Here is a 16,028-nt window from a genome sequence, read left to right as displayed (position 1 = left end):
CTTGCATTTGAGACCAGAACTAGAGGCCGTTAAGATAAGTCATTAATAAGTCTGATGGAAATTCAGGAGAAAGCTTTTTACCCCCAAGAGTAGTTTGAAAGTGAAACTCACAGGGGATAACTGCGGGGAATAGCATACATAGATCCATTTTAGGGGAGGCTAAACAAACAGGAGAGAAAGGAATAGAAACTATGTTTATGTGGTTAGGTGATTAAGAGTGGGAGGAGGTTCATGTGGAGAATAAGCACTGGTGCGGACCTATTGTGCTGTAAATACTAAGTATGTATGTAGCATTCAGAACAAAACCAGAAAATGTCACAACTACTCAATGGGTGAGACAGCATCTGTGGGGAGAACGCTGGGCCAATTAATGTTTTAGGTTGGACCTTTCGTTAGAATCAACATGATTAACTTGTCAATACGTGTTTCTCGCATTTTCTCTTTTTGTTCGGGGAGTTTCACCATTTACAGACGGCACACCTGGGTTCCCCCTCAGATGCTAGGTGCGTGCTCAGAATATCGTCCTGTGCAAAATTCAGAGTAATGCCACCTCGTTCCACAAACACCAATGGAGTCTCAGTGGCCAGGAGGGGGGAAAGAGGGCCACTGTGGCATATATAATTGGCATGGTATAACACCATGGAAATAAGACCATTCCAATTGACTTCTCGCCTTTCAGAGATTATTTGCCAGGAAAATACACAACTCAAACTCAGATATAAACCGACATCAAGAAAAGGCCAGTTTTGCCAAGAAAGCCGACAGCACACAAAAAGGTTATGAAAGGATACATGGCACACTCAAGGAAAGTGCTAGTACCGTCTTGTTTGCAGGGCAAGAAAACACCTATCAAAGCTTTTCAAGCTATATTTACATCGATACCACATTACAAAAAACAGACTTAATTAAATTAACCTATTTGAATGGCTCATGTCCAAGCATGCATTCCCGACATAGTTGTGGTGATTTTTTTTTTTTAAAGATGTTTTAATAATAATAAAAGCAAATGACTGCGGATGCTGGAATCTGAAACCAAAGAGAAAATGCTGGAAAATCTCAGCAGGTCCGGCAGCATCTGTAGGGAGAGAAAAGAGCTAACGTTTCGAGTCCAGATGACCTTGGACAAAGGGTCATCTGGACTTCAAACGTTACCTCTTTTCTCTCCCTATAGATGCTGCCAGACCTGCTGAGATTTTCCAGCATTTTCTTTTTGGTTTTAATAATAATAATAATAATCTTTTTAATAATCTTTATTAGTTAACACTGCAATTAAGTTACTGTGAAAAGCCCCAAGTTGCCACATTCCTCGCCAGTTCGGGTACACAAAAGGAGAATTCAGAATGTCCAATTCACCTAACAGCATGTCTTTCGGGGCTTGTGGGAGGAAACCGGAGCACCCAGAGGAAACCCACGCAGACATGGGGAGAACGCGCAGACTCCGCACAGACAGTGACCCAAGCCAGGAATCGAACCTGGGACCCTGGAGCTGTGAATCAACAGTGCTAACCACTGTGCTCCTGTGCTTCACTGCCTTCAGCCGGGTCTGATAGCCAGTAGGCATGCCAGTCCAGGGGAGAAAGGTTACTCTTACACTTTCCGCTCCACCTTTCTACCGAATCTACCAAATACACGGGTGAAAAAAGCCAAAACCAATGCCTTTGAGTCGGAACTGCCGTGTGTGCGACCACTCACGCCATGGCCGCCACCGGAAGTCCAGTTGTAGGGATTATCGTCCTCATTCTCGCTTCAAAGATAAACCAACCTGGAATACAAATAGGCACAGGATTCCCATTCCAAACTCAAAAGCTTACTACAACAGCCCCCTCAGGTTAGTGCGGAAGAGCTTACCATCGCACCTGCTGGTTCAAGCTGAGCTGGGAGCAGAGGAAGCTGTTAAGAGCAGAGCTGCAGTCGGGCAGGTGTTGGCATGAACTGAAGGGGCTGAGTTTCATTTAGCTGACATGAAGCTAAAGATTTATTTCTTTTCGCTAATTGTGAGATGTGAGTTTGAGAAAACTGTCAGGCTAGGTGACAATAGCTTGGAGTCATGGGTGTTGGCAAAGAAACAAAACAAGGTCGGGCCATCAGCACAAATATGAAAATAATTCTTGCATTGATGGATGATCTAGTCAAAAGAACAGCTTTAAAATTTGTACTTCGAATCAATATTTCAGCATAGTAAACATCCTTAGGCAGATCATGGATGCAAAGATTGAATCACAACTATAGTTCACGGATTAAAGTGGTCAAAGGCAATGATAGGTTTGAGGTGGCTTTAGGAGATGAGGAGAGAAGTAATGAGGCAGAAGGATTGATAGAATTGTAGAATGAATAGCCAACATGGCTAAAGGTTTTGCCACTGATGGCAGATTGGGGACAGGGGCATCGGTAAGAAGGTCAGAGTTCGAACAAAGAGGGCTGGACAAGACTGCAATGATGCATTGGTGTGGCTTATGCAAATAAGGCCAAGAATTTTGCATTTAACATATTGGGGACATGAAACTTATGTCAGGGTTGGATTGGTAGCTAAAGGAGCAGGAGGAATGTGTGGGGAGGGGAACACAGGTAGCGTTGTTATGGACATGTTTCAGTTGTAGATATCAAGGCTGGAAGTTGGATGAATAGTGTTGGGGTTGAGCCTGTAGTGGAGGTGGGTATTGTTCTACAGGTAAACATAGGGTTTAAAGCTTAGCTCAGGATGAAGCAGGACTCTAAGGTTGCACAGTACCAGATTTACCCTGAGTGGGCACCCAGGAGGATGAATGGAAACAAGGTATAAAATGTGCAGATTCAAGTTTGCACAGGTTCTTTCACTTGTTGTTTGAGGCAAGAGTGGAGGGCAGGTGTTGAAGGAGTTTGTGAGCTTCCAGGATGACCCTGAAGTAGTTCTGTCAGAATCTCGCAAAGTCCAATAATGTTCAAAGTGGCTTAGCCAGATTCAATGACAGATGGAAAAATCAGATGTCCACCACATACACATAGGTCCCCCCATATAGATGAAAGTGGGAGCAGCACCGGGTGGAAAAACCTGGGTGGGTTTTACAAGATGCTGCTGCAGAAGTATTGTGGTGAATGGAAGGCCAAAGGCCGATAGTTAACGTTTAAAAAGTTAATCTTTCATTAAGTTTCTTTCAGGTATCGATGCAGAACAAAATGCCATCAGAAGGGGAAAGGAACATGTGAGTGGAAGTTCAGAGTTGGCCTTATCTGTGATTGCAATGGTAGGAGTAGAATGATTAAGATTGAGGGTGTAGTTGTGAATATTGATCGGGCAGCTTGAATGAAAGAAAGGCAGGGTCAAGAGAGAAGTTCCTGAAAATTAATAGTAAGGAACTGCAAGGACAAAGTCCTCAGTGATGCCAATAATGTTTTTAGTAAGAAATCTTACAACACCAGGATAAAGTCCAACAAGTTTGTTTCAAATCACTAGCTTTCGGAGCACTGCTCCTTCCTCAGGTGAATGTTTTATTATGTTTTTAAGAGGACATCCAAAGATGTGCAGGTTAGATGGATTGGCCATGATAAATTGCCCCTTAGTGTGTCCAAAAAAGGTTCGGTGGGGTTATTGGGTTACAGGGATAGGGTGGAGACATGGGTTTATGTGCGGCGCTCTTTCCAAGGGCCGGTGCAGACTCAATGGGCCGAATGGCCTCCTTCTGCACTGTAAATTCTATGATTCTTGATCTTTGCAGTCTCTTCTAGAGGACAATTCTACTCAAAGGCGCCATGTAGTGTTCCCCTGAGCAAGCTGCAGACTGCCATCATTCTTCAGGATCAATGCAGCTCCAGATGGTTGAAAAGGAAGAACGTGTTGAGACTCACTGCGTTATATATTCTTCTGGGTTAGACTGATGGTTTCAGATAGCAAATTTCTTAGCAGTGGTTTGCAAATTCCATTTGGTGCCAAGCTGATGCAAGTTACTTTAAAAATTACTGAACTATCACTCAATGTTCTCCAGCAATCTACATTAACTGCACATATGGACTAGCCCTCTGACACACTGCGGTGCCAATATGATTAATTTTGTATCAAAAACAATTGAACTCTAAATAATTTAATGCCATATAATGGCCACATGTACAACAAGCTCGTGGTTACTAATTTATAATAATTATGAGATGTTTGAACAGAGTGAATAGAAACAGTGTCGCCAGTCAGTAAAGGGAGGATTTAAGGTAACTGGCAAAAATAAAAACAGGCAGATGGGAGGATTTTGTTTTGCTTCAGTGTGTTGTGATGATCTGGAATGCGTTGCCTGAAAGAGTGGCGAAAAGAGATTGATTGGTAACTTTTAAAGAGGAATTGTGTGTATACCTCAAAGATTTGCAGGGCCACGGGCAACAATGAAAAATAAGTGGGTAACTCTTTTCAAAGAGCCAGCACAGGCACAATGGGGCTGAATGGTCTCTTCCTGTGCTGTAAGATTCCATGATGCGGGAGAGAGATTTCATGCAATCCTGGATAAGTTCCGATTTCTGCTCATCATAAAAGACACTGCTCAGTTACACCAGCCAGCTTTGCTGGTCCTCAAATGGTTTCACTGCCCTTTTACAATTCGGAACAGTGTGTGATGTCGGGAAATTGCATGGCTGACTCTATTGAGGATTATTGTACATGAAACAGTCAATCCTAAACATCCTGGAACATTTAAAAAAAGCCTGAGTTAAGGTATGTATTTGTTGTAGTCATATCATTTAAGTTCTCCCCCTGTCTGAGTGGGTTTCCTCCAGGTGCTCCGGTTTCCTCCCACAAATCCCGAAAGACGTGCTTGTTAGATGAATTGGACATTCTGAATTCTCCCTCTGTGTACCTAAACAGGCGCTGGAGTGTGGCGACTCGGGGATTTTCACAGTAACTTCATTGCAGTATTAATATAAGCCTACTTGTGACAATAATAAAGTTTATTATTATTATTATTATTATTATTATTAATAAGAATGAAGGTTAAGGTGTCCAGACTATGTGCCTGCTAAAGCAATAAGTAAGTGGTCGTACGGGCGACACGGTAGCATAGTGGTTAGCACTGTTGCTTCACAGCAACAGGGTCCCAGATTCGATTCACGCTTGGGTCACTGTCTGTGCAGAGTCTGCACGTTCTCCCCGTGCTTGCGTGGGTTTCCTCCGGGTGCTCCGGTTTCCTCCTACAGTGCAAAGATGTGCAGGTTAGGTGGATTGACCATTCTAAATTGCCCTTGGTGTCCAAAAAATAGGTTTGGTTACTGGGTTAGGGGGATAGGGTGGAGGCGTGGGCTTAGGAAGGATGCTCTTTCTAAGGGCCGCTGCAGACTGGATGGGCCGAATGGCCTGCTTCTGCACTGTAAATTCTATGAAAAGAAAAGCTCTATGTACGGAGGCCACACCAAAAGATTTTCAACAAAGAATTACTCACACTTTCCAAGTCCGCAATCCGATCCTGCATAAAATGAAATAGAGATGCAAATCAGCCGACAAACTCTTCAATAATTGTCGGGCACTAACACCTATCCATCAGGTGAACCGTTACAATTCAAATTAAAACAAGCGCAGTGGAAACTCACAGCAGGTCTGTCAGCCTCTTTAAAAGAGAAAACACAAGTGAATGTTTCAGATGTATATGGATGGAGCTGCTGTGATCAGGAACACACTGCCTGAAAGGGTGACAGAACAGGAGGTTCAACAGTTACTTTCAAAGGAGAATTGGAAATATACTCATATGAAAAGTATATCTTTGCAGGGTTATGGTGAAATGTCAAACTAAATAGATAGCACAATAAGCCAAATAGCTTCTTTCTATGCTGTATGATTCTACCTAGAGCCTTCCTACGGGGAACTTAAGTCTCAGCAGGAAATTCCCAGGAGGATAGCGGAAATGCTTTAGGGATGCTCAAGGCCAAATATGTCTCCTGACTCCTGGGAGACCCTGACTTCTGACTGACCAAAATGGAAAAGGCTCACGTAGGAATGCAGCAAACACACAGTTTTCTCACAATACATATTAGATAAACTTGCATTTGTATAGTGACTTGAATGTATAAAAGTTATTTCACATAGAAAGAAAGGCGGCCAAACAACATTGCAAGTGAAAAGGAAGCACATTGCAGAGGCCTCTCAGACAGTGATGGAATAGAAGCTGGAATAGAATACCTTTGTCAGACAGAACTTACAGTTCAACTCTTGATAAAGCAATAAAATGTCTAACTGAAACAGAACTGTCCAAGGATCAGCAGGTTAGGTTGGATTGCGGAGGGCAGCACGGTGGCACAGTGGGTTAGCCCTGCAGCCTCACGGCGCCGAGGTCCCAGATTCGATCCCGGCTCTGGGTCACTGTCCCCGTGTCTGCGTGGGTTTCTCCCCCACAACCCAAAAGATGTGCAGGCTAGGTGCATTGGCCATACTAAATTGCCCCTTAATTGGAAAAAATGAATTGGTTACTCTAAATTTTTTTTTTTTTTTTAGAAGGTTGGATTGCTGGGGTAGGGCGGGGGAGTGGGCCTGGGTAGGATGCTCTTTCAGAAAGTCGGTGCAGACCCGATGGGCCGAATGGCCTCCTTCTGCACTGTGGCATTCTACGGTGTATATTTATACGATGTAAGAAAATCAAGGAGCTTCTGATATTTTGATCACATTTACACAGTTTATGAAGAATAATTCCTGACTTTCCTCTCATTAGCAACTTATTTTGGTTTTTTTAATTGTTGATGGGATTTATCACTAGCAAGACCAGCATTTATTAACCATCCCTACTTGTTCTTGAGAAAATAGTGATGAACTGCTTCAGTACACGTGGCGTAGGTACACCCAAAGTGCTGTGTTAAGGTGATGGTGTTTACATGGATCTGCTGCACTTGTCCTTTTAGGCAATAGGGGTTGTGGGTTTCGGGAGTGCAGTCGAAGGGGCCTTGGCAAGTTGGTGCAGATCATCTTGTAGAAGGTACATACTGCTTCCACAGTGGAGGTAGTGGGTCTTTAAGGGGGTGGATAAGGTGCTTTTCCTGGTCTGCTTTGTCTTACAGATCGTTTTTTGAGCTGCTTAGGTTAAGAGTTGAGTACATACAAAATTAGAAGAAAAAGGACTGAAATGGATAATGTCCATGACCTATTATTTAAATTAAACAATCACTGTTGCCTGTAATATGTTTTCCCCCTCCACCACCACTTAAAGAGAGCAAAAGTTATGGTAGTAAAAAGCAGTTTTGCTGATGTTACTGAAATGGTCCATAAAGTCACGGACTATATTGATTTATAAGATGAATGGCAGCTCCCCAGGTGGAAGCGTACATCTCCTAACAGACATGCTTGGTGCAAACGCTTTGCCACGCCACCTTCCCAGTTATACAAAATGTTGCTTCCTGATCACTAAAAAAAAGTTATACTCACGTCATATCGCACCTGCAAAGCTCTCATCTCTTCATCCTTCTGACACATCTTTTGCAGTAAATCTGTTAAAGAACAATATATAAACCAATATTCATTTAGGACATCAAGGGGATACAAACCTTTTATTATCACTCAGAATGAATCTGTCATGACTTTGGTCATCTTTAAATTTGAGCTCATCCATACTCACACCAAGGGTTGGTTTTCACTGGTCACAGTTCATTCCTTTTTTATAAATGTTTTTTTTATTGAGTTTTCATATTTGATATATGACAAATTACAAATTATTAGAGAGAAAAAAAGAAAACACAAAAATTTAACATGTATATTTACAGGTAAGCACCTTCATAACAACAATTGTGGCCACCCCCTTTAGCCGGCATACATATTTTACATTCCCCAATATGACCGAGGCACATGTTTATAGGCATTTATTTATAGTTTGGTTTTGGGCCTTAGCTTGCCATCAAACCCCCGAAACGAACCCGTAAGCCCCCCCCCCGGCTACCTTCCCCCGATTCCCGTCCATTTTCCCCTGATTCTTGGCCACCCGACTATTCTTCCTCTTGTACGTTGGCCACAAACAGGTCCCGGAACAGTTGCATGAATGGCTCCCACGTTCTATGGAAGCCGTCGTCTGACCCTCGGATGGCGAATTTGATTTTCTCCATTTGGAGAGATTCCGAGAGGTCGGACAGCCAGTCTGCAGCTCTGGGCGGTGCTGCTGACCGCCAGCCAAACAGGATTCTACGGCGGGCGATCAGGGAGGCAAAGGCAAGGGCGTCCGCTCTCCTCCCCAGGAATAGATCTGGCTGGTCTGAAACCCCGAAGACCGCCACTATCGGGCATGGCTCCACCCTCACCCCCACCACTTTGGACATAGCCTCGAAGAAGGCTGTCCAGTACTCCACAAGTCTGGGGCAAGACCAGAACATGTGGGCGTGGTTGGCCGGGCCTCTTTGGCACCGTTCACATCTGTCCTCCACCTCCGGGAAGAACCTACTCATACGGTTTCTCGTTAAGTGGGCTCTATGTACCACTTTTAGTTGCGTCAGGCTGAGCCTTGCGCACGTGGAGGTGGAGTTGACCCTATGCAGTGCTTCGCTCCAGAATCCCCACCCTATCTCCATCCTCAGGTCGTCCTCCCATTTCCTTCTTGTTGCGTCCAGTATGGTGTCGTCCCTTTCTACCAGTCGGTCATACATGTCGCTACAGTTCCCTTTCTCTAGGATACTTGCGTCCAGTAGGTCTTCCAGTAGTGTCTGTCGTGGCGGTTGTGGGTACGTCCTTGTCTCCTTTCGTAGGAAGTTTTTGAGCTGCAGGTACCGTAGCTCGTTCCCCCCAGCTAGCTGAAATTTCTCTGTCAGTTCGTCCAGTGTTGCGATCCTGTCGTCAGTGTATAGGTCCCTGACTGTCAGTGTCCCCCCGTCCTGCCTCCACCTTTTGAAGGTGGCGTCAGTCAGTGCTGGTGTGAACCTATGGTTGTTGCAGATGGGAGCCTTGTCCGACATTTTGGTCAGGCCAAATTGCTGCCGCAGTTGGTTCTTCACAGTTCATTCCTGCCCTCTCACCAGCTAAATGGTCAGGGTGGGGGTGAAGCGTGCCCAGGATCCCAATGGCCGCAACAATTTAATGCTGGGAGTAGTGGTCCATCTACGGTCTCATTCCTCTCTATCTCTGTAACTTCCGACAGCCCTCGAAGATCTCTGCACTCCCCCAATTTTAGCCCCGTGCATGTAGTTGATTTTAATCACTGTGTCACTGGTGGCTGTGACATCGGCTGCTTAGCTCTTGAGCTCTGGCATTCAGGTATTTCTGGCATTTTATACAATTTAACCTCTCTGCCTCGGCACCTCGCTCTCCTCCTTTAAGCCACTCCTTAAAACCTATCTCTGTGACCAAACATTTGATCACCCACAATACCAACTGAAGCAACAAAGTCCATACGGATGGGCTTCTGATGCATTGATCCTGACGGGCTGGACTGGGCTGGCTTTGTCCTGCTCTGGGCGCTACACAAGATGTCTTCCACATGGCTGGTTTTTTTTTACTTGGAAGTGGGTATAACATAAATGGTCAGCTGAAGAGTCTCATTGCACAGAGCATTGTGAAGACAATGGGGCAGAATTCAAGAGCTAGCACTCCAATCAAAGATCCTCCACTGAGCAGGAGTACCCATTGGGAATTCTTGTGCAGAAGTCAGAGTGGTAGGTTCACAACCGAAATCATTTTATACCCTTAATGAACAGAAAATCCAGCGGGTCGCAAACCAGGCATACTGACTTCACACTCAGTTCCCAATATGCCCATGAGGGCAGGAAATGATTCGCTGGTCTATCGCACCTCATCCCCAATACCATAATGGCCGTGGTATTTATAACTAGGCATTCCACCCTCTCCGATACCCCAACTCCACTCCATCACATATCGTTTTGACACATATAGCCCATAGCCAATTTCATCTTTCCCCATCTTTTCTTCCTTTGTCACTATTTATAATTCTCAATCCTGCAACCTTTATCGAACAATTTTGTAACTGGAATGGATTGTGGTACAAAACCAGGCCAGGCTTTTATGGGACTGAATCTCATGTCTCTATCCGCTGTTAGGTTCTGGCAATAATTTGACTTTGGGAACTGCCCAACAAGTCTATCAAAATTCCAGAGTATAAACGTGGTCATAACTGGCACTATTTTGGCAATTTCATTTCAGCTAAATGATGATAAACAGAAAAGTGTGACTGGTGAGTGGATGGTGTGAGCTGACAGTGAAGCACAATACTACAAGTAAGCACATAAGAAATAGGAGCAGGCCATTTGGCCCCTCGAGCCTGCTTTGCTATTCAATAAGATCATGGCTGATCTGATTGAGGCCTTAATTCCACTTACCTGCCCCCCAGCTCCCATATCCTTTAACTCCCTTGTCAATCAAAGATCTAACTCCGCCTTTGATAAATTCAATACTCCAGCTTCCACTGCTCACTGAGGGAGAAAATTCTAAACATTAGCAACCCTCCAAGAGAAGAAACTCCTCCTCACCTCCATCTTAAATGGGATACCGCTTATTTTGAAACTGTGACCCTAGTTCTGGGTTACCCTGTCGAGACCTCTGAGAATCTTAGATGTTTTAATAAGGTCACCTCTCATTCTTTTGAACTCCAGTGGGTACAGGCTCAACCTTTCCTCATAAGACAAGCCCTTCATCCCAGGAATCTGCCTAGTGCACCTTCTCTGAACTGCTCCCAATGCATGAGAGAAGGAACTTCAATTTACACAGCAGCCTATCATGTCCTCAGGACACTCAATGTGCTGCTCAACCAATAAATTACTTTTGAACTACAGTCAGTGTTTATACAGGCAAGTGCAGCAGCCAAGAGTAACGCAGTGAATGAGCAATTAATCTGTTATTAATGCTGGAGATTGAAGGGTGGATGTTGGCCATGACACAGGAAAAACTTTGAATGGGGCCATGGGAGCTTGAGCACTCAAGCAGACAAGACTTCATTTTAATACCTTGCGCAAAAGACAATACCTTTGGCAATGCAGAACTGAAATATCCATGCATGCATTCACCTACCTGCGCGCACACGCCTATTGATTTAAAGCTGGCAATTTGCCACTGGTTTCTGATATGCCAGTCTTCATCACCCAACATCACCAAAGTTAACTACCAGGTTCTCTCAGGCTGCAGCCATGGAAGACTACGTTTCTTTTTGCAATCGACTGTTGCAAATCCTACCTTGGAGTTGCCACCTGCTACATGGGTCCCGCATGCTAGAATCCAGTAGCACCAGCAAGGAACTACATCAGTAGAATATCAACCACAGACACACTAGTAGCCCTCTTTGAGTCAGCCATGCATCAGCTGGTAGCACTCTCACCTCTGAGTCAGAAGGCTGATCCAACTAGAACGTCAACCCCACATTTCCACCTACCCCTGATGACCTTTCACCCCCTTGTTTATCAATAATCTATGTGCCTCTGCTTTTAAAAGACTCTGCTTCTACCACCTTTTGAGGAAGTGAGTTCCAAAAACTCACAGCCCTCTGAGAAAACATTTCTACTCTTCTCTGTCTTAAATGAACAACCCTTTAGAATCGCCCACAAGAGGAAACATCCTCTCCACAAGCACCCTGTGAAGTTCCCTCGTGAACTTAAAAGTTTCAATCAAGTCGCCTCGTTAACACGAGCCTAACCTGTCCACCCTTTCCTCACATGACAACTAAATCCGAGCTGTGATTATGCCTCACACTAACCATCTCCCACTTTACTTCATCTCACCTGAAGTGCAGACCCTTCTATTCCCTTGTCTCTCATACACTTGCCCACCTGCCCCTTAAATACATCTATGTTATTCAGCCAAACAGTCCGCGTGATTATGAGTTCCACTCACCGGCTAAAGAGATTTTTTGCTGAATTCCTTATTGGAATTATCAGTGACGTTTACATTTACGGCTAAGAGTTATGGACTTCCCCACAAGTGAAAATATCTCTTCTATTTGTACCCTCTCAACCCCTACTTAATTTTAAAGCCCACTGTTAGATCACCCCCTCCCCCTCAAAGGCTTCTCTTTTCCAGAGGACAATATCCCCAGCCTGTTCTGCGTTTCACGATAGTTTTAACCCCTCGGTTCTGGAACCATTTAAAATTCATTATGCAGCCTAAGTGGAAGGAAACAGTTTTGCCTAAAATCCCATTACCGCATGCATTCACTTTCGTGCAACAAAGAAAATCTTTTGATTGTCATCCTGCGCAGTTTATTTTTACGGTCTACTGAACAAGGTAATCTCCCAGCAGGGCCTTGAGCACTATTTCATTCTTAATCTCTCAGTCCTTCCTCTCTCTCCCCCCCCCCCCCCCCCCCCCCCCTCCCACGATCTGCTAGGTTAACCTGAATCTCAGCAATCAAAGTTAGCTGCCAGCCTGTATTTTTAGCATAACACAAAAACCATCGCCTTGGTCTGTAAAGCCCCAGCTTTATGTGCAACTCGTGTCCATCACTGTGAACGAGACAAATTTAAATTCCTTATAGATTAATATCTTTCCATCAATATGGGCCAGGTTATACGCAACATTTGTCACACACCCGATACCAACGAGTGCTTTTCAAGTTATAATAAGCATCTCAAGTTTATAAACCAGGATTTTATGGCATGCTCAGATTGCTGCTCTGACAATGTGTCCTGTGTTCCAGGGTAGCTCTCAGGGACCACCATCAAGTATGAACGATTCAGCACACACTATCCCGGAGTTTGCAAGCTCCCTTCAGAAGCACTTGGAACCTGGTCCAATTTGATTTCCCCCACCCAATAAAGTATTGTGGTTACCAATGCTCAGTGTTAGCTCTGGGCTGTGCCATGTTAGTTTCAAACTTATTTTTCCAAGGACCCGTACAGTCAATGGACAAAGCAAGAAAACAAAATCTTGCATTCATATAGCACGGTATCACATTTAGCCTATGATTCCCAATTAACTGGACTGTGAAGTGGCTATTTAGTAGGCAGATGAAGCAGCCATTTTATACACGTTGACCAGTTAATTTGTTTTGATTCGGCACAGCAGCACAGTGGTTAGCACTGCTGCCTCACAGCTCCAGGGCCACGGGTTCAATTCCAGCCTCGGGTGACTGTCTGTGTGTAGTTTGCACTTTCTCCCCCCATGTCTGTCTTGGTTTCCTATGGATGCTCCAGTTTCCTCCCATAGTCCAAAGGTGTGCAGGTTAGGTGGATTGGCCATACTAAATTGCTCCTTAACTGTCCAAAACTGGGGCCTATTGGGTCACAGGATAGGGTGGGGGCGTGGGCTTAAGTAGAGTGCTCTTTCAGTGGGTTGGTGCAGACCCGATGGGCTGAATGGCCTCCTTCTGCACTGCAAATTCCACCTTAACTGACAGATAAGACCTCAGTTTCACATCCCATTCAAAGGGAAATATCGCTGGCAACACACCGGTTCCTCAAAGTGTCAAGCCAGATTAAGTGCTTAAGTAGGATTTGAAGTGTTACTAGCTGAGCCAAGCATTCTGGACTGTATTGAAAATGTGTTTCGATTGAAAGATAAATGCTAGTCAAGGCACCGTGGAGAACATTCCCTGTTCTAAAGTTGTGCCAAGACCATGATTTAACATGTTGTTTGAAAGACGACATCTCCAATATTACAGCACACAGTTCTGTACTGAGGTGTCAGCCTGGGTTAGATGCTGCACTTTCTGGAATTGAGCTTGAACCTCCAGCTTTCTAACCCAGAGGCAACAGTGCTACTCACTGAGCCACGCCTGACACCTTAGTGAAGGCCAACAATGCAGTTCAGGCTCTCTTCCCGTAAAGAACCTGCTGTGGACACCAGGGAAGTTCCAAAACCAGAACGAGAAGGTCAAGCACTTATACAACCGATCCTTCTGGTGCGGCTGGTTCAGCACAGCCTAAGTGAATTTATCATCAAGAAAGCCAGCAGGCACGGACTGGGTATTTAACTAATCTGAAATATAAGCAGCAGAAAATGCTGCAATCAATTAGCAGGTCAGGAGACAAACGCGGCGAGAGAAACAGTTCATGTTTCAGGTCGACAACCTTTCATCAGAATCCTACATGTTTCCAGCATTTATTTTTATTTCAGATTTCCAATTTTTGTTTGTTAACGTACTCTCCTGGCTGAGCAAAACAAAATTAGAAACTGCGGACTTGGCTGACTGGTGATCTTCAGCTGAGTGTCTGGGTGAGTAGGTTTTCACCTGTAATTTATTGTATTAATAAATCTGTTTTGCACATAATTAAACGGACCGTACTTCCGCCCCGAAAGTAACTATTGTGGAACTGCCACACAAATTCTGCAATCAGCCCCTTGTAGCCACCTGGGGTGGCCACGTCCCGATTACAAAATGGACACTTTGCAAAGAATGAAGGGAAAAATGGACAATGCTGAGAAAGCAAACAGGTGCAAGGTTTGTCTGTTAATTGGAGCTGTAGCTCGCAGACAAGACCGATACTGCAAAGCCATTACCATACGAATGAGCCATCTAGCGGGGACAAAAGGGAAACATTTAGGTAAACGATACTAAAGCAGACACCCCGGCGCCAGAGGAGACTAGAACAAAGCAGGCCAACGGCCACCTAGGGCCTGCCCAGCAATCAGGGCAGCCACCCCTTTATTGGAGGAAATCGATACCAATGATCAGGATACGGTCCAATTAATTGGGACCAAGTTCAAGGACCGCCCAAAAGCGCGCGAAGCCCCCTTCGGGTATAAGAAGAAGCCCCCAAGAGAGAATCGTCCTTCTTGGCCTTGGCTCTCAGTGAGGGGAGGCCTGCCTAGCAGCTGCACCAGAACAAGTAAGTCCAAAGTCAACGCACGCTACGAGATAGACGCTCCTAGCTACTATTCCGTACCAGCTCGGCCCCAGCAGCCTCAGAACCGGACAACGGCCATTGTTCCTCTGACTGAGTGGGCGCCCGAAGCTAAGTATAGGTTTTAGTAGTAGTGATGGTTTAGTTGGTAGAGTTTGTGCATGAGTATAATTGACTGTGTGTGTAAATAAATGAGCATTGATTTAGAACTTACTAACTGGTGTATCGAGTCTTTGATCAGTATTCGGTTTTGAACCTTGTGGCGGTATCGAAAGATACCTGGCGACTCTTGAGCAAACGTAATTAGAATTAAGGAAGGCGACCATATTAACCGCCATAAACAGAGCCAATTAGACAGAGAACACAACGAGCAACACCCTTCAAGCCTGCTGATCGAAGAGTTCTTGTCCCATGTGCAACAACCTCCTTCAGAGGTTTGGTATGTTGACTGAGAGCGGAACTCTACCTGCGCTTCCCACTGCTCTCCCTGGTTTAAGATGCAGCTCGAGGTTCCAAGTCTTCGGGGCTAGGCAAGAGGTATGTGTGGTCTCAAACAGTTAACCGTGCCAATCTCCGGCACCTTCAACCAGCATCCTATAAAACCTGTAATCTATTTAAGTAAGGTGGAGTGGCACGGCAAGTCTTCAGAGCTCAATCTATCACGTGGGTAACAGGGCTTTAAATCTTGCAGCCATGGTCATTGGCCACAGGCAGTGGCAGAAAAAACATTGTTCTTCTTTGTCCGCCTGGAGCTTTTTCTTTTCACCACTTTTATTCAGTCCTGCTGCAGGTTGGGAATAACAACCCCTGAGATCTGTGGATGGTGATGGCATCATTTCATGCTGACCTAGTTGGAGGTTTAGCCTTCCCCGCCTCTTATTGAGTTCTAAACAGTGCGCAAGAGAATTTATTTGCTTCAGGCCACAATTTCAGTCAGCATATGTTATCATATTACAGCCTTGAATATTATGCATGTTGGTTTGCTTTCCATTTCCCCCCTGTAGCACTGACTGCCACCCCTGCCCCCCCAACACTTTACACCCACCAACACTCCCCTCACCCTCACAGTGTTTAAAATATACAATTAAAATAAAATAGTAAATAAGCAGATTCCCCATGTTTTAAGAGGCACGGTAGCACAGTGGTTAGCACTGTTGCTTTACAGTCCTAGAGTCCCAGGTTCAATTCTTGGCTCGGGTGACTGTCTGTGCGGAGTCTGCACACTCTCCCCGTGTCTGCGTGGGTTTCCTCCAGGTGCTCCAGTTTCCTCGCACAGTCCAAAGGTGTGCAGGTTCGGTGGATTGGCCATGCAAAATTGCCCTTTGTGTCCA

General features: G+C 44.9%; 1 protein-coding gene across 3 annotated transcripts in view; it reads right to left on the bottom strand.

Annotated features, from left to right (window-relative positions):
- The window catches only part of LOC119950823 (centrosomal protein of 128 kDa-like), a 410,606-nt gene that overhangs the window by 64,080 nt on the left and 330,498 nt on the right, over nucleotides 1-16,028 (bottom strand). For 2 of the 3 annotated variants that reach the window (XM_038773666.1, XM_038773649.1), the window contains 2 exons: nucleotides 7,358-7,419; nucleotides 5,391-5,414 (listed from right to left, as the gene is read on the bottom strand). In XM_038773666.1, the coding sequence (XP_038629594.1) occupies nucleotides 5,391-5,414; nucleotides 7,358-7,419 (86 nt within the window). The remainder of the gene's footprint in view (nucleotides 1-5,390; nucleotides 5,415-7,357; nucleotides 7,420-16,028) is intronic. The other variant, XM_038773659.1, reaches the window with a different exon arrangement.

The sequence above is a fragment of the Scyliorhinus canicula genome, chromosome 2 (genome assembly GCF_902713615.1).
Source record: "Scyliorhinus canicula chromosome 2, sScyCan1.1, whole genome shotgun sequence".
In the NCBI taxonomy this organism is placed as follows: domain Eukaryota; kingdom Metazoa; phylum Chordata; class Chondrichthyes; order Carcharhiniformes; family Scyliorhinidae; genus Scyliorhinus; species Scyliorhinus canicula.
The sequence above is the reverse complement of the archived record's forward strand: the minus strand, read 5'-3'. Positions and strand labels throughout refer to the sequence as shown.